Raw genomic sequence first — 20,858 nt, 5'->3', positions numbered from 1 at the left:
TCAGTATATATTAAATAAGGTATCTTTAAGCAAAAACGTGCATAGAAGAAGGTTATGTATTGGTAAATCGTGACCAGAGTCTTGCAGGAACCTGATCCTGTGTTTCCCCTGGGAGCAGTGGTTCAGTGTTCATGGTAACTTTATAGACTATCACAAATAACAAGAATCAACTGTATCTGTGTATCTCTATAGGAGTATGTGTTTATATGTATTTTTTTCAGTTAAGAGAAAATATCAATGTCTGGGTGGCTCAGTGGGCTACTGGGATCAAGTCAGGCTTCTGCTCCATGGAGAGTCTGCTTGAGGATTCTCTCTCCCTCTCACTCTGCCCCACCCCCATTCACACACACACACGCACACACACACATTTTGTGTGTCTCTCTCTCTCTCCCCCTCTCAAATAAATAATCTGTCTAAAAAAAAAAAAGAGGGAGGAGAAAATATTAAGAACACAAGTCTTAAAGTTGATCAGAGAAATAGAGCATACACAGACATTGGCCCACAAAATGTTACTGTCAAGGCACAAATCCCCAGCCGTCAATCTAAGAGAACCGTGATGAACACATACCAGCCTGGGAGCACCATGCTTAACCCTCTGCTTGCTGACCATGAAGCTCTCCCAGAACTAGAGAAGGGTTAAGACTTTGGTCTTCACATTGAATTCTGTGTACCCAGAAGGATAGACACACCACAGGGCTTGGCTAGAGAGGTCACAAACCAAGAGACTCTGAAGTAGCCCCATCCTTTCGCTGAGCCCAGCCCACCTTCCCCTGAGTGCCTTTGAGAAATTGCAATATTTGCAGCAGCCATAATAAAAGGGAAAGCGGAAATCCCTAGGCTACAGCTTTATCTCCCTTTCTAACCCCAGATGGATTCAGCAGGAGGGCAGTGCCCAAGGCTAGAGACTTCTTTTCCTCAGCTGCTGGCTGGGCGCAGGGACCTGTCAAGCCCAAGTTAGCATATCGATTACAGGCAGGGAGAGGCTGTGTAAGTGTGAAGGCCATGCTCATCTGCCAAGAGAGTTGACAGCGCTGGCCCCAGGCATGGCTACTAGTCACCAGAGTCTCCCACTAGTATGAGCCCTTGGGAGGCCGGCATGTGGTTGGTAGCCTCCGAGGGGAGGTGTGGGTTGTGGGGTTTGCTTGGTGGGGTGAGATCTAAGTGTGGGCACCTTCCAGAGTGAGCATCATTAGACTCCCCGGGTGCTTCATCAACCCAACTCTGAGGTTTTTGCCTCCATCCTAGCAGTCCGACCCCAAGAGGAATGATACAGGTGACCATCAAGCTTTTTGTCACAACCACTTGGCCCGCCACAGGCTTCTCGGAACTGGAGGGAGGTCTTGTGCCCAAGCAGGGCAGCTGTCAGTTTCAGGAAAGGACACTTGGCTGCTAACATGGTGAAAGATAAGAGGTCCAGGCATGGGGGCCTATGTACCCACCTACAGAGTCAACTTGGAATGGCCCTATAGAGTATCTTTGTTATCTAGCTCTAATAAACTCTTCCTGTCTGCTTCTCGGTCACACTCGTACTCCGGCAGTGTTGAACTTGCATTTCCACTCAAAGGTTAACTGTAAGCCTTAATTAAGTAGGGTGTAGAAGAGGGTGTTCAAGGATAGGGAGAGGCCGGGGCCTTGCCTCCCTGGTCCTGCCCCTTCTTTTTCTCCCTACAGCCTTCTCTACACATGGCCAAGCCACCTCTGTCTACTTAAAGGGTGTCCTGTCACCCACATGACTCCCCACTTGCCTCTCTAACCCTCTGGCCTGGGCTGCCGCCACAGGCTCCAGCCCAGGCTTCAGAGAATTCCCAGGTATTTAGACATTCATTTTATTGCTTAATCGAGCTTGAAGCTGTTTAAATTAATACAAGTTTTTCATATTTGGCAGCAAAGGCTTTTACAAGCCCCTTTAGCAGAGAAAAGAGGAGGTTAGGAGAGAATCAAAGAAGAAATTTACCTGGTCCATTGCCTTCATGAGGTGGGAACAGATCAGCCACCCTAAGGGCTGTGGCATCAAGGCCACCCTCTTGGGGGAGCAGAGTCAGGATTGTGTCTGGGGTCCTGTGTCTCAGGAAGGCGCTTTGTGGAGAAAGCTCAGAAGCTCTTGAGCCCCACAGGGGTCCCCAAGGGTTCTGAGGTCAACCCCAGCCCACGGCCCCAAGGCCTGGGCTTATGGCTGTGAGGTCACCCTTCCCCTTGCTCCCTTTCAGGGGCAGCCTCCTGCTGGCATCACCCCTCAACCGCCCACATGTGCACTCTTTCCACCCACCTGCCCCCTCCCCTCCTCTCTTCACCTGGCTTTCATCCAGCCACTTGTAGTACCTTTGTTGAGCTGTAATTCCCTCAGCTACGTGCCCCTCTTCCTGGGGATTGCCTTGCTCCTGGGGCCTGCCTTTCATGCTAGAAGAGCTGGGTTGGGTGCGTGGGTGCTGAAGAAGAGTCAGACATTCTGGGGGCAGCTCCGGTCTGCTGCTTCTCTCACTCCTGACCCCCAGGCTGCGCTCACACATGCCCACGGCTGATGCAATTCCCTCGCTCAAGCCGAGGGATGCTGATTGTACCCTAGTAGCTGAGTTTTGAAGTCGCTCAGTCAGGGATATTTCCGTAAGGATAATTCTGGGCTGTGAGAGGATAGAGAGCCTAGATCCCGCTTACAGAAGTGAGGCCAAGCGTTCTAAGAAGATCAGCAGTGCCACAGCTCCAACAAGCTCCTGCTCTTGGTCCCTCCTGAGCCCCTCCCCCTGCAGGCTGACTCTCCCCCTTTCTCTGTTCCCCAGGTAGAGGTGGAGGTGGAGAGCATGGACAAGGCTGGCAACTTCATTGGCTGGTTGCATGTTGACGGCGCCAACCTGTCCGTCTTGCTGGTGGAGCACGCGCTGTCCAAGGTCCACTTCACGGCAGAGCGCAGCGCCTACTACAAGCCCCTGCTGTCTGCCGAGGAGACCGCCAAGCAGAAGAAAGAGAAGGTACTGGTGTGGAATTGGGCCTGGCTGTGGAGGAGGCAGGGGCCATCCCGGAGCTTGGGGCTTCTTCTCGCCTTCCTCTGCCGAAACACCACAGCCCCCACATGGGGAACAGAGCGGTTTCGTCATCCCCCACCTGAGGCAACCTGGTGGGTGTTGATCTCAGACCCCACATGGGGAGCCACACGTGACCAAGGGAAAGGCTGCCAGCTTAGGTGTCCTCAACTGTTGGCCTGCTCTGGTGGAGCAGAGCCACGTCTGGAAGGTGACCTTGCAGCCATGAGAGGAACGATGTGGGGAGCCTCTGGTGAGCAGGAGACTGGGGAGTTGTCCCTTCACCAGCCCCAGCCCTCCTTCGGTGCCCTCAGAGGGACCGGGAAACCCACAGCCCACTCTGACTTGCCTTCACAAGGGCCTGCAGGGAGGCCCGTTTCAGAAGCTGTCCCAGGAGATGCATAAAACTGTTAGGACAGCAGATTTATAGCACATCAGTCTCTGCAGACAGTGCATTGAAAAGACAGGGGGGGTGGGTTGGAAAGCAGCTTTTGGAAACAAATGGACGATTAAGGAACCCAGTGGTTTGGTGGTGGGAGCAGGGCTCCGCACCCCCCGACTCAGCCTGTCACCACTGACTTACAGCCTGGCCCTAATAATGGGGATAAATCAGCTGGCCACCAATTTGTCAGGGCTTCTCTGGGCTCGAGGAGGATTTCATGGGACAGCCGTGCTGAGCCATAAATTTGTTCCAGGAACAAACGTTTCCTTCCCCATGGGGCAGCCATCTGGCTTGCAGCTCGCCTCCCAGAGCCAGGCCCAGACACCTGCCAAAAGGAGTCGGGGGCTTCAGGGCCCCGTGGTTCCTCATTCTCTTCCAACCCAGAGCAGCCACCTCCTCCCTTAGCCTCTTCCCAATGGCATTCCCTCAGGAACCAGGCCCAGGGATGCCCGCCTGCATCTCTTTTCTTCCCATCCCCTGGGGGTGAAGGCAGGTGACCAACCCTAATGGGAGTAGAAGAACTCTAGAGAGAGGTGACCCAAAAAGCTTGGGATTGGTTGAAAGGGGCTATTCATGCCTTAGAGGACTAGGCCCGCAGGAGGCCTCTCAGGAGGCTTCCCCCTTGTCTCAGGGCTGCTCACATTAAACCCCATCTTCATACAGTGACAGGGAGCGGGCAACCTGAGCTCCTACCGCAGAGAAGCTTCCTCTTAGGTTTCCTCTTGGTGACAATTGAACTTAAGGCTGCCACCCCCATGTCCTCTGCCTGCTGCAGGGGAAGGTGCCCACGTGGTACTGGGGCCTTGGTGTGGAAAGGGCTGAACCTTGCTGAAGAATTAGCAGCTGGGGGGCGCCTGGGTGGCTCAGTGGGTTAAAGCCTCTGCTTTCGGCTCAGGTCATGATCCCAGGGTCCTGGGATCGAGCCCCGCATCGGGCTCTCTGCTCAGCAGGAAGCCTGTTTCCTCCTCTCTCTCTGCCTGCTTCTCTGCCTACTTGTGATCTCTGTCTGTCAAATAAATAAATAAAATATTTAAAAAAAAAAAAAAAAGAATTAGCAGCTGGGAGGTAATTGGCCCCTGAGGCTCAGACTCTGAAAGTGTCTTTGCCCCCAGGCTCTGCTCTCTGAGATTTGAGGCCCAGGAGGGACCCAGGAGAAGACAGAGAGGACAATCTGACCTGAGGGGGAGGGATGGGTGCCTTGCTGGGTGTTACATTGGGCTTCACTATTTACTAGATTTGTCTGAAAGAGCCCAAGTCATCATTCCACTGGGTCCTCATGATGATGGTGAGGAGTAATCATCAGTAATTACTTACTTTCACAGGCTGCGTGTTTTTATTCCAGTCCAGTTAAAATGCAGTGCGCTACTCTCAGGGCGAGGCCCCGCCGGCCTCCTGGGTCCCTCTCCCGCACACCCCATCGTCTTCAATGATCCTGGCAGAACCTAGTGTGGCTTGCCTCTTCTGGTGAGGGGCTGGTTCCCAGGAGCAGCATGTGTGGAGCCCTGTGGCACCCCTCAGAATTGGATGGACCCAGAGAATTTGGTAGCCAGCTGGAGGACAGCAAACTGCATTTTGAGGTGTCCCCAGGATTTCCAACCTTGCCTCGCTTGCGACCCTAGGAGAGCTATCTTCGCTGTTGGAGACAGGCACGTGTGGGGTTAAGAGATCGTGGTGGTATGTGTGAGCTAACTAGGAGAGGTAATACTGAGAGCTTTTGTGAGACAAGACCAGGCGGAAGTCTTCGGGAAATGAGATTGTGTGTGTGCGCATCCGTGAGCGGGTCCATCTGAGGGGAAGCGAGCCATGCTAGTTTCTTAGCTTTGGGAACTTGGCTGCCTCCCTGCTGGGCCTCATTCTTTCCTGTGCCCTGCAGACTCCTCTCCTCATGAAGAGATGCTGGTTGGGCCCTCCCCTTCCTCTACAGGGCATTAGCTGGGTTATCCCTTCCTCTTCCAGGAATACTGGGTGGCTCTAACCGACAGAGACAGAGACCGGAGCCACAGAGGGCAGGCATCAGGACTGCTCTCCCTCCCCAGCCTCCCTTCTGTCCCCGCAGGGCCCTGCACGGGGCTACGTTGGCCATTGATTACCTTTTATTGAACTTGCCTTTCCCACCGCTAGCTTGAAGGCCTTCACCGCCCTGGCCCCCTGCCAGCCCCACCCTTGGAGCCTCCCAAGGCTCCAGAGGATTTAGAAAGGAAAGCCTCTAGTCACTAGAGAGAGCCTCAGTCCATATAGCTCATCTCCTGCCAGGAGGATCATCCTGGGGCTTGCTGGGGAGGAAGTATAGGAAAGAGGGAGGGCCAAGGATGAGTGATGACAGGAGAAGAGACAGCCTGTGCTCCTAACCTGGCCCCACAGTGTCGAGGGGACCCAAGTAGGGCGAGAACTGCACGAGAGACCAGCAATGGAGCAGATGAGGGAGCTGCTGCCCTTGCCCATTCCCCACCCGGGTCTGTAGCCAGAGCCCCAGAAGGGTTATAGAGGACACAGTGCCATCTGGCCCCAGCCTGAACATAGACCTACCGCAAATCAGAGGAGCTGGCTGGGAAAGTCCTTTCCACACTAACACGGCCCGGAGGTGGTCCCGGAGCAAAGCAGGTCCCTCTTGGGTGGCTCTACCAGCGTCCCTGGGCCCGGCTGCTGAGGCCCAGCTCAGGCTTGGCTCCACCAAAGGCCGAGAGCATTCTCAGCTCCAGAGTCCCGTCCTCGGCTCGGCATCTAGGCTGTGCAGATCTTTCCCCAGCTCCTCCATCTGCCCAGAGCCTGCAGGGAGAGCCCTCAGGCACTGAATCACTGTTCTCCCTGGAAGGGGTCTTTGGGTTTGCCTTGTCTTCACCCCGTGGGCCCAGGATGAGTAGCATCCCCCTGGTAACTCCCCAAAACAAGCTCCTTGTCAGGGATCTGAGCTGAGAGAGGGCTGGGCATGGCTGTGGGGGAAGTGGCACCCATCTCGCAGGTGCCAGCCAGTGCGTCTGTCCCCTCCCTGCCCCGGTTCTGCAGAAGGGCAAAATAACCAATATGGGCAAAAGATGCCCTTGTTCCAAGGGTGGGCAGCCTCTCTGCTGACTGACTCATTGCCACCAAAAGCCACCTATCCAAGCTGCATTTACCAGCATACCCAGGCCGCTGGGAGCCAAGTCCCCGGGAATAGATGGTCACCTCCACCTCCTGAGGGAAACCTGCAGTGCTCTCCTATTTGAGGGGCCAAGCCAGCCCTCTCTTAGAAATGGAGTTCCTTTATCTGAGGAGCAGCTCTCTGCCTCATGCTTCTGGTGTCTTCTCACCTTGGGAGCCAGCAGGGTGCCCCTACTGTGCTCCTCCGAGCACCCAGGGAGCTCTAGGACCCTGTCACAGGACCCTCCTGGTGGGGGCTGGAGGCCTGGGGGGGCCTGGGGGGGGGCTTTTGTTTGTACCGTCCTTGACCTCAAGCTTGCTGGTCCCCTCCTGCCGCCTGCCTGCAGAGGAGGAGCTCCACCCTTCTCCCCCCAGGAGGAAACCTGATGCTGTCGCCCAAGGCGCCTTCACTTGACGAGTCATTAGCAGTTTTTGCTCTCACCCTGTCAGTCTGTTCCCAATTCGTCAACACTGCTGAGGAGCCTCCTTCCCCTCCAAGGAGGGAGGCAGGGCGGGGTTAGGCTGGAGCCCAGAATGGCTCCCAGACCCAGCCCCCACTCTGGAGCAAGCGCAGAGCACCCCTCCCCTCTCTCCTGAGCTGCCTGGGTACCAGGAAGGCCAGGAGCCAGAGGAGCCAAGCGGGTGGGGAAGTTTTGGAGGGGTTGACCATGGTGGGGGTTGGGGGTGCACTTGGCTTCTGCTCCTCTAAGGCAGTGCTGGCAGTCTTGTGTCTCAGCCACAGTGAGCTTCCCACCCTGGGAGTCACTGACTGAGGAGTCACTGCCCTGGGGAACTTCCTAGCAGTCCCAGAAGTCACTGCGGCTGTCCCTTATCCCCCGGAGTGCCCGCAGCAGTCTGTGCCATGGCCTCCAATTGGAGAGGCCCTTTCACCGGGAAGTCTGAAAGCTGGAGACCCCCTTCAGCCAGGAGTCTCTGATCTGACTAACTCCTTTCCTGGGGCAACCAGGCACGGGCATGTGGAAAGCAGAGGTGTCTGGCTGCTGCTGGAGAGGGAAGTAGCTGTGGCGGGGCCTGTGTTGGGAGTAGGTGAGCATGGGCAGGAGCTGTGTGGGTCAGAGCCCAGCCCCAGAAGGCAGAAGGCAGGGGCATTGCTGTGTGTGTGGCTGGCAAAGGTTTGCACCCGGATGAGTCTCCCCCATCCCCCTCAGCCACTCCCTGGTGGCCTCCCCAGGGCTCAGCCCCTGTTGCTCATTCCAGTTCTCAGGGCCCTGGCCTCACCTTCTAGCGGAAGAATGCTTATACCACAGTAAAGGCAGGAGCATGGCCTTTGCAGTTGTGACCCAAGGAGGTTCAGCAAATCTAACATTCCTGCCCTTCGGCTGCTTCCACATGGCATCCGGGGAGCTGTGGGTCAGCTGAGTGATCATGGCGTCAGACTGGCTCACCTTGCAAGGGAAGAAAAGGAGATGCAGGAGGCACATGGCTGGACTAAAGTGAAAAAGCAGATTAAAGGACAGGAGCCCATGGCTCCCACCCACAACTTTTCCCACTGCTCGGTGCTGCCCTCTGTTTCTGGAGGCCCAGTCAGTGCCAGAATGCCCTCTAGAAGATCTCTAGCACCCAGATACCTGGGTTCAGCCCCTGGTTCCACTGCTTCTAGCAAGCCTGGGTGCCTCCTGTTCTCGTCTGTAAAACAGGGTAACCTTAATACCTAGTCAAAGGGTTGTTGTGAGGATTCAGTGAATTACTACTTAGAATATTTAGGATGGCACCTGGCACCTAGGACACATGTAAGTTTTGGCTAATACTTTTATCATCCCCTGTTCTTGTGTGCCTGTGGGATCCTGTGGGTGGTCCTGTCCCTCACCCTCTTCTCAGTGCTCAGCGGGACAGCCCCCCACCATCTGCTGCTCTGACAGGCGTCACTACCAGGATAATCTCCTGGCCGCAGGATTGGTCTTGACAGGCTGTCACATTGAATCCACTTTGGAGCTGCTGCGGCCCTGACAGGCAGGGCCAGGGAAAGTGGGGAGCAGGGAAGGCGGAGGGGAGCAGTGAGGACGGAGGGGAGTGGCCCAGCTTCTGCACTAGGGTCAGAGCAACCTGCTTGAGATGAAGGCGGAGAAGTTGCTGAGAGAAGGCATTCTCGAACAGTGACAAGCCCTCCCCTCCATGGCCCAGGGCTGTCGCTTGGAGAGTCTCAGGGGCAGGAAGGCCCTGGACAGTGCTAGGGCGTGGAGAGTTCAGAGTGACCCCTGCAGAGTGGTGTTGGGGGAGGGAGGTGGGGACTCCAGGGTTCTCACACTCCGTGTGAGATTGCCCAGGAGCCTGCTCTGGTTTGCTTTACTTCGTAAGTGCAGTCACGACAGATTCTAACGTGGTAGGTCTGTATTGAGACCCAGGTACCAGCATTTCTAATAAGCTCCCCAGTTGCTTTTGCTCCCTGCCCGAATCTGAGACCTGACTCACCAGAACTTCAGAGCACTGTCCTAACCCACTGAGAGTAAGAGAGTTCGAGGGCAGCTTGGTGTGATGTGAGTGTCCTGCGGGGACTTCCACATTCACTCACCGCAGGGGTGACTCCACGTGCCCAATGTCCCTTTCCCCGTTGTCCTGTTTGGCTTTGCTTCCTAACCCCCGCCTTTGCCAATCCCCCATGCAGGTCTGGGCCCACTACGAGGAGCAGCCGGTGGAGGAGGTGGCGCCCGTGCTGGAGGAGGAACGCTCGGCTAGCTACAAACCGGTGTTCGTGACCGAGATCACTGATGACCTGCACTTCTACGTGCAAGATGTGGAGACCGGTGAGTAGGCTGGCCCAGCCCGCCTCCAGAACCCCCTCAGTTCAGCGGGAGGGCAGGGCGCAGGCCCCCCCAACCCCCACAATCCGCTCCCAGGGCCTCTCCCCAAGACCCTGTAGCTGCCGCCCCTCCCCGAGCCCTGCTGCAGCTCTCGGCCCTGGGGCATTTCCTGCCGTGGAGTGGACAAGGCTCAGTAGGGCCTCTGTAGGCCAGTGAGGTGACCCATCTTGTCTGGGTGGTACTCTGAGATCCTTGGAGAACTGTTCTGCTCTCAGACACCCCTGGCTGGGCGAGGCATTGGGATGTGTAGCCCTTGGAGTCTGTCAGGAAGCAGGGAACAGATTGTCTCCTATGGTCAGGAAGCACAAACCAAGCATCACTTAACCCTCCTCCCCCTCAGCTTCCTTGGGAAGGCAGCAGGAGAGGAGAGGAGCCTGGGCTTTTTTCTCTGGGATTTCTCCTTCTCTAGAGGTTACCATAGCCCCGAGTGGTAGCCAGTTGCCATGGAAACAGGCTTCCGCTCTAGGGGAAGTCATCCCCGGGCAGTCTTTCTGAAGGACCCTCTGTCTCCATCCTCCTCCTTGCTCCTGCCCTCAAGTCCTGTGCACGGTGGCCTGGATCACCTCAGCAGACACCTCAGGCTTCTGGAGGACAGAGGGTGATAGAGGCCACTCTGGCAGGGGGGCCCTGTGGCCCTTCCGGCTCAACTTCCCACGTCCACTCCCTTCGCTCTCTCTACCCTTCTGTCCCTCCTCTCCTTGACTCCCTGTACAGGGAACCATTTTACTTGAGGGTAGAGGGAAAAGCTCTTAAAGCTGCCTCTGGGTCCAAGGAGCCAGATCCTTGCAAGGCAGAGGGGCCTGAAGATGTCCCTGGCCCTCAAGGCAGCCCTGTGGGAGGCAGGCTGCGGCTTGTCCAGCCCCCTGTGCCCTACCCCCCAACCCCTCCAGTTCGTCAGCCTCGTCTCAGCCACTTCCCTCTAATGACATTTCCCAGGCAGCTGGTCTGTGGCCATGTCAGGTCACCAAGAAAAACCAACCTTCCCAAGCTCTGGGCTGGCTCTGCTTGGAAGGGGAGAGAGCTGAGGAGGGGTTAGAGATGGACTGATGAGCCTTCAGCATTCGGTTCCCTTGAGGTCGGCTGCAGTCCTACTGAGAAGTGGCCCAGCCCCCCGGGTCTTGGGTGGTGTGACAAAGAAAGGGGTCCTTCATGCTTGTCCAGGCAGGAGGGAGAGCTGATTCTGAACCCAGGAGCCAGAAAGAAGGGACCTCAGGAAGCTCAGGGAACAGGGAACTCAGAGAAAACCCTGCCCAGTGTACGACGGCTCCCCGGCAGGCTCTTACCTGGCCCCTGGATCCTGCAGGGTAGGACCCACCTTGGTTAAGAACAGGGCCCTGAAGTCTTCAGGAGAGAGAACTTGAGGGTTCGAGGACTTGAGGTAATCTCAGAGGCTTCTTGTGCCTGCCCTGTGCCTGCCTGGCTCTCTTTGGCAGCTGTGGGGAGCCGGGGCACTGCAGCAAGTAGTGGCCAAGGCGGAAAATTGGGAGAAAAGGAACCAAAGGAACAACCGCATATTCTTGGAAAACTGGAGAAGGGAGTGAGGCCCATGTCCCACTACCTGGAGGGCCGCAGTGGGCCCCAGAGAAAACCTGACCTCAGTTGGTTCCATAAAATCCATGAAAATAAACTTCAGCATCTACAGCCTCCCTCTTCAGAAACCTTTCATCCTCTCTTGGGGGACATCCTCTTACCCTGTGTCTCTTCTCTTAATTAAAGCCTGCCTTCAGGAAGGAGCTAATGAAATGATGAAAGCATTGCCATTAGCTGTAAATGACCAGCCAGGCTCAGTGCAAGGACCTGTTTGCAGGAGGCAAAGTCTGCTTCTGTTGCCTTGGAGCAATAAATAAATAAATAAATAAAAATAGACCAAGTATAGGAAGAATTTATCTATGTAGAGGGTTTACTGCTGGAGAGGGGAAGGGCAGCTGCTTCCTAAAAGTCCCTGTTCTGAAACGAAGGTCCCTGAATGCTGGGACAGTGGCCCCTGCAGAGGCCCAGGAGTGGGCACATCGCTTGTGCACATGGGCCACACAGAGTGCATCTCCAATACAGCTAAATTCTTTTTTTTTTTTTTATAAGATTTTATTTGATAAAGAACAAGGGTACAGGCAGGGGGTGGGGGTGGCAGGAGAGGGAGAAGCAGACTCCTTTCTGAGCAGGGAGCCCATGTGGGGCTCAGCACTAGGACCCCGGGATCGTGACCGGAGCCGAAGGCAGCCACTTAACCAACTGGACACCCCAGGTGCCCCAAATCCAGTTGAATTCTTAAGCACCCTCCATGTGTCAGGCAATTGCTAGGCCTTGTAAGAGCGAACAGGACCAAGTACACGATGGGCTATACCCTGAAGGAGCTCACAGCATAGTGGCAGAAACATAAGCCAGACAAGGAGCTTATAAGGCCAGCTGTGACAAGCGTACCGACAGCCAGCATGTGCTAGGCACCTGTTACAGTGTGGCTTTGGGCCCCGGAGGTGGAAAGGAGAACCCCATACCCGCCCCACAGGAATCCAGTTACCCTTACCACAGAGAGCAAAGGGGCCCCAGCAGTTCTGATGCAGAGCTAGAATCGGGGCCAACCTGGAGGGAAAAGGGAAGTTACTGGGGACTGATGCCTAGTGGAGTGGGGATGGGGGACACAGCAGAAAGGAGCAAGGCAGGGAACCCGAGAGAACCCAGGGTGTTGCCAAGCCTGGTGATCACCAGCTGACAAGCAGCAGAGAAGGAGCCTCTCCCCCTGCCCAACCAAAGCAGCCACTGAGCTGGGGGGCGTGGTTGGAACCCCAGCCTGGCAGTAGCAAAGTTTGCTTTTGCACATACTTCACGTGGTGAGCAAGGTCAGAGTGGCCAAGCTAAATATACTGAGATCGGGTCCTGCTCCCTGAGTTGCTCCTCATCTTCCGTGGCTCAGAGTCTGAGGCCCCTTCCTTGTGCAGGGTTGTATGTGGCCCCTCCTACCTCTCTAGGTTTGCCCCCGGGGACACTGGCAGAGAGTGACTATTGTCAGCCATCACTTCTGTGGCCCAGGCCAGGCTGGTGCTTGCAGGAGCAGGTGTAAGATGGCCCGTGCCCACGGTGGCCGAGGCTCACGGGCCCTGCTCCCCATCCCCGCACTTCACCCACCTCAAGTGGAGCCCAGGAACATTTCCAGCGGCTTCCATGGGCCTGGCCAGTGGATTGGAGAGCTGAGGTTGGAAGGAAAACTGTGTGCTTCTGAAGCCCAAAGTGTCAGCAAGTCCTCCTCCCACTTTTGAGGACAGCATGACCCTCTTGAGCAGAGACCATAGGGGACTTCCCTATGGAACACGGCATACCAGCCCTACACAGCACCATGTCCTGCCTGCTCCCCAACCCAGGGCTCACTCCCTTGTCCCCTGCAGGCACCCAGCTGGAGAAGCTGATGGAGAACATGCGAAATGACATTGCCAGCCATCCTCCTGTTGAAGGTTCCTACGCGCCCCGCCGGGGAGAGTTCTGCATTGCCAAGTTTGTAGATGGAGAGTGGTAAGCCACTGGGACCCGAGCGGACCAGAGAGTCTTAAGCAGCAGCAATAGCCGGTCTGTGCTCAGGACACAGGCCTGCAGAGCTACCCGGTAGACTTGAGGCATTTGCCTTAGCAACCTGGTTTCCATGGGCAGTGGTGCTTGACCCTGGCGGTTCTCCCATATTGCCCTCTTCATTGCCCGCAGCCCAGGCAGCCTGGAGTATACAAGCGGTGTCTCTCCTTATTCCTGGGAAGCTCTGGTGGGAGAGCTGTGGCGGGCTGAGACTCTCTGACACAGCCCTCGCCCCACACAGGGAAAATGATGTCACATAGGGTGGGGAGGGCGGAGACTGGTTCTCAGTGAGCCCAGACCCGCCACCCGACCCTCCACCCCAGCTGTCTGGGACATGAGCAGGGGCACTCACACTTTGCAAGAAGGTCACTATGTCTCATCAACCAAGAAGAGTAGGGCCCACGGCCTTCCCTGGGTGACGAAGTGACTTGTATGTGTTCCCTGCCGCGGCCTCCCAGACAGATCCGCTGGCTAATTACAGCTGCTGTTTAGTGTGCTGGCTTTAAACAGCAGACATCAATCTAGTCATTAGTCTTGTTGCTTTATGCCCCAAGGACACATTAATCTGCTCCACATGCTCCCTTCTCCCTCCCTCTGCTCCCAGCTATGCTCTGATTCCATTAGGGGGTGGCCGCAGCGCCCCGAGCCTGGGCCTTCGTGGAGTCTGAGAACTGCCCTCCATGACACCCATGGCTCTTCACCCTGAGCCCCAGGCCTGGCGGTATCGTGCCCCTGCCCTGCTGTTGCTAAGGCTCCGGGGTGGCCAGACTCGGCAGGGCTGTCCGTTGAGCTCTGCCCGCACTGCCGTTGCAGGTACCGCGCCCGAGTGGAAAAAGTCGAGTCTCCCGCCAAAGTACACGTCTTCTACATTGACTACGGCAACGTGAGTGTGGGGGACCGGGAGGTGGAGGACTAGGCAAACAAGAGGCCCCGGGGGGCTGCACAGTAGTCCCCTAGAGCAAGTCCCCACAAGCCCTGACCCCTCAGTTGACAGAATGGTGAGCATGTAGGCAGCTCTGCTGTTGGTGGACTAGGCCACTGGACTCCGAGAAGTCTCCCTTCCAGGCCAGCCACACCCACCACACCCAGCTCTTCTGCCCAGCTTCTGTGAAGAGCAGGCCCATGGAGACCCTCAAGTCCCTGCGGCTCCTGGTCGTGCTGGACCAGGTGCCTGTGCGCTGGGCCCCCAACCAAGGCTTGCTGAGAAATCACAATGGGGCAAAGTGACTGGCACCCTTGAGAAAAGCCCCCTCTGGCTGGGCCTGGGAATCTGTTAATAGTTCTGGGAGGTTCCCTGTGGGGAAAGCAGCAAGCAGGAGAGGAAGTTGTAGTTTGGAACCACGCCACTCCTGTGGTGTGATGAAGGTTGTCCACTTTCCACAAGGACTAGCACTGAGGGTCAATGAGCCAAAGCCCAGAGTTGGGGGCCCTGCTCCCAACTTGCTACCAGGAAATACACAGAAGGGTAGCCACATTGAGGGACTGTTAGGACCCTTGTCTCGGTGTGCCTTCCCAGCAGAGCACCCCCTAGCCTGTGGGAGAAGCATTCCAGGAAGCCATGTTGCAGAGGGAAGGCACTGGAGAGAAATGGAAATCATGGTTGGAGACCAGGGACCAAGCTGATTATTTAGTAGAGCACCCAGGTGTGCCAAGCCCAGGCTCAGGTTGAGAAGGTATGAGCCTCGGCTGTCTGCCTCCCCACCTGCTGCGGGGCCAGCGCGCCAGCCTTGGGCGTCACCAACCAGGGCTAAGCAGGAGCGAGTCGTGGAGGGGGCCCAAGTTAGAATTCCAGAGGTCCAGCCACAGGAGTCGTCCCTGTGAGAACAATGGGGCATTGAGTGTGTAATGCTGCCGGCCTGACCTGTCCTCTGCAGAGAGAGATCCTGCCGTCCACCCGCCTGGGGACCCTGCCACCTGCCTTCAGTACTCGTGTGCTGCCTGCTCAAGCCACAGAGTATGCCTTTGCCTTCATCCAGGTGCCCCAAGACGTGAGTCTGCACACCTCCCCCTCTCTCTCCCTCCCCCATCCCTCCTTCCCTCCCCCATCCCTCCTTCCCTCCCTCTCTCCCATCTTCCCTGTCTACCTCCCTCCATTCAGCCACTGATGCCAGAAGTTGGAAGCAGTGACAAGTGGTCTGTCAGTGAGATGGGAGTGACAGGGGAAGCTGAGGGAAGGTGCACAGAGGTGGCGGCGTTGGAGCGTCTGAACTGGTTCTTTAGACGGATGGGCCCAGTGGGCCCAGGCGCTTTGGGCAGAGACTCCGTCCACACAGTTGGGAGTCCAGGACCTTGTGGGCAGTGGCACGAGAGGAGAATGGAAAGAGATGTCAGGGCTTGGGGATGGGGCAGGGTTTTCAGCAGGGTTGTCATGGGCAGCTCTGGTTCTGCAAGTTCCTTCAGGGGCCATCGTCGGAGACTGATTGGAGTCCTAGGAAACCGTGGCACTTGGAAGTCCAGGCTAGAGACAGTGACAGTCAAACCAGGGCCACGTCAGAGGGGCCCGGCCTTAGTGCCATTTGGGGTGGGGAGCAGGGAATGCTAAACCGAAGGTGACTGGGTTTCTAACGTGGCTAAGATGCTAGGATGAAAAGGAGCAGATCAGGGGCTGTGGGAGCCCCAGGCGGCTTGATAGTATTGCTTGGAAAGAGAGAAGACCTCGAATCACGGACTTGTAGCTAGGTAGACGCACACAGGGCGAGTGTGTGGAAGACAGGATGTGGAGGAGAGGGAAACTTCGCAAGTGCTGGCCTTCTCTGATCCAAAGAAGAACCTGAGCAGAATGTGTGTCCAGAGAGGAGAACGTGGGCTCGGGGCTGCAGAGCCACCCAGTTTCCCGGAGCAGGGAGCCCAGTCTGCAGTGTCCAGCTCCCCAGGGAGGTCAGGCTTAAGGCTTGGTTGGTCCCTTCAGCTTGGGCGCCAGCTGAGGTCCATGGAGCTCAGAGCGAGCAGTCCGAACAGTCCATGTGGGGCTGCTGCCAGACGCAGGGCACTAAGGGGCACAGTGGGGTAGGAATCCGTGCCCTAAAATGTTCTGTCTTTTCATGAAATCTGAAGGGCAGAAGAGAGACAGCAGGAGAAGAGGGTGACAAGATAGGTCAAGGGCAGTCTCTAAGCATAGGGAGACATGAGCATGGACAGAGCCTGAGAGGACAGTGCATGCACGAGTGGGAACTGTGAGGGTTCATGGTGCTGAGGCACAGTCCTGCAGAGGTGGGGGTGCGATTGGGACCAGGCAGTGAGTGGGTGGTGAGTTTTGGATGGACAAAAGCCACTTTTTCACAGAGACACAAGGCAGGTGGGTGACAAGGATGGGATATGTGTAGATAGGCTTGGCGGGAAGAGAGGACAGGACAGGGAGAGGGGGCATTTCCTGTCCAGAGGCTGTTTCCTTACTCGTTAGGATTTGAGCAGGAAATGAGATGCTGGTGCCTGCTGGACACGTGCTTGGAGGTCCATGAACAGGACCCGGGGCTCACGTGGCTGTCTTTAAAGCTCGCACTTCGCTCTCCCACTAACCTGCCTGTGTCTCTGCTCCAGGAGGATGCTCGAACAGATGCCGTGGACAGTGTGGTGCGGGATATCCAGAACACTCAGTGCCTGCTCAATGTGGAACACCTGAGCGCTGGCTGTCCCCACGTCACCCTGCAGTTTGCTGATTCCAAGGGGGACGTGGGGCTGGGCTTGGTGAAGGAGGGACTGGTCATGGTGGAAGTGCGCAAGGAGAAACAGTTCCAGAAAGTGGTACGTAATGTAAGGGCCGGCTCCTAGCATCTCTCCACCTGCCATCACAGAGGGTGCCAGGGCTGCACCAAGAGCCAGTGAAAGAGCAGGGAAACCTCAATCCTGCTGCTCCTGCTGGGGAAAGATAATGGATTTGGGTTTGTTGGGGTTTAAAAAAAAAAGCTAATTACATCCCAAATTAATTGGCCACAGGCTTGACTGAGAATGCAGCTATCAGCTAGAGTGGGAAGTGTCCCTTTGCGGGTGTCCCCAAGTGGCAGGCTGGAAAGCCTGCCCAGGGGTGGCCTGGGGAGGGCCCCAGCCTGCGGCTGCCTCTGCCTCATTCTATCACTTCCTTTTCTCTAACGTAAAAGTCCCGAGTCGGGAGCCAGCTGCTAGCACGCAGTGCCACCTGGAGCCAGATTCAACTAGGACAAGGGGCCTAAAGGACTGCCCCTCTAGCCCTCCAGCCTATCTGCAAAGCCCCCAGGGCATGGAGCCGGGCCGGGCCTGAATCTCCCCATCATGAGACAAGGAGGGCACCACAGGCTTCACTGCTTCACAGGCTGGACTGCGAGGGGCCCGCAGCCGACAGCTGGGGACTGCCTGCACTGTCTTCTCGCCCTCAGGACGGGCTGGTGGGAAGCCTGTGCCAGCACGGCACTGGCACCGAGCTGCTCCCCATGCACCCTCTGAGAGGAAGGAGGAGCACACCAGCTGAAAGCCCCATTCTCGCTCCACGGTGCCTGTCACTTCGTCTTTATGCAGGCCTCTCTCTTTCATGGTCTGTGGGTCTGTGGCACGGGTTGTACAGGGCCACCATCCTTGTTCATTTGGAACAAGATCCCAGTGTGAATTGCTGCTGTGTCTCCTCTGGACAGGAGAAGCATGACACCCCTAGTCTTCTCAGTGGAGACCCTCAGTGTCTTGAGTTTGCCCTGGGAGCTAGCCTCAATTTCCCTGTGGAAGCTTAAGATCTCACTCTCTCCCCTGTAAAGCTGCCCGTAATGTCTCTAGTGTCTAGAACATTCCTTTGCCTGGTATCTGAGATAAACACCCTACAGGTGTTCATTCATTCATTGATTCATTCTTTCAGCAAGCATGTATTGAGGGCCTATGTATCTCCATGAACAAGAGACAGCATTTCTGCCCTATGGAGCTTATGTTCAAGCAAGAGTTGACAAAAACATATATACTAAATCAGTGAAGTTGACTGATAAGAGATAAATGCAATGGGGGTGCCTGTGTGGCTCAGTGGGTTAAGCCTCAGGTCATGGTCTCAGGGTCCTGGGATTGAGCCCCACATTAGGCTCTCTGCTCAGCGGGGAGCCTGCTACCCCCTCTGTTTCTGACTGCCTCTCTGCCTACTTGTGGTATCTCTCTGTCAAATAAATAAATCTTAAAAAAAAAAAAAAAATGCAACAGAAAAAAAGAACATAGAAATCAAGGGAATCCAGAGTGTGGTGGGGGGTGATTGGGGTAGCCAGGTGAACCCGAAGGGAGAGCAGTTCAGGCGGATGGAACAGCCAGCACAAAGAAGCAAGGAACCCCAGAGAGGACCGTGTGACAATGCACTTGGGATTTTACTCTGGGGAAGCTGGCAGTCCGCTGAGCAAGGGAGAGATGCAAACCAGCCCCAGCAGTCTCTGGGGTCATTCCAGCTGCTCAGTTGCAAATGCCCTCTTTGTGACTTCCCATTCTTCCCTGGTCCCTCCAGATCACAGAGTACCTGAATGCCCAGGAGTCAGCCAAGAGTGCCAGGGTGAGTTTGTACCTCAAGGATTCCAGGGGAAGCTTAAAATGAGGGCTTAGTCCCGGGGTTCCAGCGGGTCCCATCTCCCTCACGGTCATTCTCTCCCTTCTCACAGCTGAACCTGTGGCGCTATGGAGACTTCCGGGCCGATGACGCTGATGAGTTTGGCTACAGCCGCTAAGGAGGGAAGCGGGCCTGGCCCCCAGCCCCGCTCACACCGGTACCTCCTCCTCTGCAGGGAGGGTGTCTTCAGCTCCAGACCCCAGATCGGGGGTGTAGATTGGGTCCAGCTTTGCTTCCGTGTATGAAAATGTCTTGTGGGGTGGCATCTGGGCTAGAGGTGGAGTGGGGGAGCCCAAGGCTTTCAGGGGGCAGGCCACTGTCTTCTGAGATGACAGGAACTGCTGTCCACAGTCTCTTCCAGCTGATTTTATATTTTTATTTGGGTTTTTTTTTTTAAGTTGCCCTCATATCAGGAAGAAACATGAAAGACTTTGTCCTAATGTAGGGCGTGATCCTGACCCCCTAAGGCCAGCTGCCAACTGCCTCCCCACATCTATCCCAGACTGCCTTCCTTCCCAGCTCTGTCCAGCTGTTGATTATGTGATTCCTCTGATGCGTCTGCTCTCAGATGCCAGCGTGTCTACATCTGCCCCCTGCCAGCCCTCCCCACTTCTGTATTTAAAGCTTTCGAGGCCCAATAAAATAGTACCTGCTGTCTGCAGCCCTGTTTGGTCATGGTGGAGTCCAGCATGTGGGATCTCGACAGCCCCAGCAGGAGGAGACTGGGGCACTTGAGTGACCATCAGCGCAGTCGTCTGCATGCCTGGCCTCAGCCCTAGGGGCCTGGGAGGTGTGATGGTGGTGTGGCCGTCAGGCAGAAGCCTGGAGATCTTCCCTCTGAACTCATCAGTCAGTCCAGACCCCATTGCACATGGCCGCCCTCAAGGACCTGGGAGATTTCGAGCAGCTCGGCAAGCAGTGCCCAGGATTGGCCACAAGTGGGAGGCTGGGCTTGGTCTCACCAGGCCCCTACAGAGAGTTGCCGATCCTGTCCTTGGCCAAGTTCTGCTGGAGCCCCAGCAGGGGGCTGGAGGGAACTTTCCCTGTCCTGCTGTGGCTGGAGTGAAGACTACCACCAGAGAAGCTGGTACAGCGTGGGTTAAGAGCAGGGGCCTCGGTGTCTGACCGGCTCCTGAAGTGTGTGTTCATTGGCAAATGGAGTCGGAGAACACGGTGGGTGCAAGGGTGGGTCCAAGGGGGTCACGACTGCTCGCCAAGGAGACCCTCTCTCTCCAGGTTAGCTCTTGTGCTGTCTGACTTAATGAGGTATCCCCCAGGTCCTCAAGGTAGAGCTGGCCACCAAGGTCAGAAAGCCCAGGCCGCTCCTAGCCCCAGATGGAGGCAGGAAGCTCGAGCAGCCATTGTGGTGTGCAGTGAGGAAGCTGTTGTGCAGCTGGGGGCGTGCCAGGGAGAGGAGGTAGGTGTGCGACGGAGAGGTCAGCCCATTGTCGGGGGGATCTGCCTGTTCTAAGCCCCACAGCCTTACCTGAGCAGCCCTGCCCATTCTAGGCACATATTCCTGTGAAACATGGCACCTCTTCCTGGTGGCCCCACATTTGGCCCCCCATTTCCAATCTGGGGTGGCACTCCAAGCTGCCATGAAGATTGGTCCCATTGACCTTGGGGAAAGTCAAGGGAGGTGGTGGGGCCTGGTTGGCCAGCTCTCCTCCCTAAACCAAAGGTCCTGGGCCCCAGAATATTCTGGTTCCTGGGAATTCTGCTCTTCTACCCCCTTGTTGAGGCCCAGGGTTCACATGGGGTTCTACCCAGAACCTGTCTTTAGGGAAAAGGATATGTACTTCCTGAACTCAGGGTGTACTCCAGCTAGCTGAGGGGAGAAGGGACTGGGGCAGTGGAATCTCCAGAAATCCATGTGCTGCTCCCTTCCTCTCAAGGACTCCCATTTCTACCTGCCTGAGAATCCCTCTGGGTTAGCCGGACCGAGAGCTTATGGTCCTTGAATCAGACCCTTTATGGTCCAGTAGTAAACTGTGTTTCCCATGACTTCGTACAGCCCCTAATGGGACCCAAGAGGTCAGCAGGCATGTGAAGGACCCCTTCTGTCTCACTCCTGGAGAAGCTGTTTGCCCCACCGCCCCATGCCCCCCACAAGGCCACGCCCCGGGTGCTCACGTTTTCTGGTCATGCGTGGTGGAGGCTAGTCGTGAAGAGAATGATCGCCTTACTGGTTTCTCTGCCTCCTGGTGGGGTCAAGAGGTGGGTTGGCGTGTACTTCCCGTGAGTACAAGGGGCAGGGGGCAAGATGCCAGCCTGCTCTCTCGCAAAAGGGTCTGGAATTGGCTCACTGTCTCCACGGTTGCCTTGGTTATGTCTGTGCCCAAGGATAAGCCCTCCGTGGTTCTCCAGTTGAAATG

The 20,858-nt window shown here is 56.2% G+C and overlaps 1 protein-coding gene across 1 annotated transcript in view; it reads left to right on the top strand.

Moving 5' to 3' along the window:
- SND1 (staphylococcal nuclease and tudor domain containing 1) overlaps window positions 1-19,144 on the top strand; it is a 413,481-nt gene extending 394,337 nt beyond the window's left edge. The window contains exons 17-24 of the mRNA XM_059396465.1: window positions 2,775-2,963; window positions 9,197-9,335; window positions 12,770-12,893; window positions 13,761-13,830; window positions 14,822-14,935; window positions 16,485-16,688; window positions 18,385-18,429; window positions 18,536-19,144. Coding sequence (XP_059252448.1) covers window positions 2,775-2,963; window positions 9,197-9,335; window positions 12,770-12,893; window positions 13,761-13,830; window positions 14,822-14,935; window positions 16,485-16,688; window positions 18,385-18,429; window positions 18,536-18,601 — 951 coding nt within the window. The 3' untranslated portion in view covers window positions 18,602-19,144. The remainder of the gene's footprint in view (window positions 1-2,774; window positions 2,964-9,196; window positions 9,336-12,769; window positions 12,894-13,760; window positions 13,831-14,821; window positions 14,936-16,484; window positions 16,689-18,384; window positions 18,430-18,535) is intronic.
- Window positions 19,145-20,858: the final 1,714 nt, after the last annotated feature.

This window comes from Mustela nigripes, chromosome 4 (genome assembly GCF_022355385.1).
Source record: "Mustela nigripes isolate SB6536 chromosome 4, MUSNIG.SB6536, whole genome shotgun sequence".
Taxonomy (NCBI): Eukaryota; Metazoa; Chordata; class Mammalia; order Carnivora; family Mustelidae; genus Mustela; species Mustela nigripes.
Note: the sequence above shows the minus strand (reverse complement) of the source record. Positions and strands in the feature narration are given on the sequence as shown.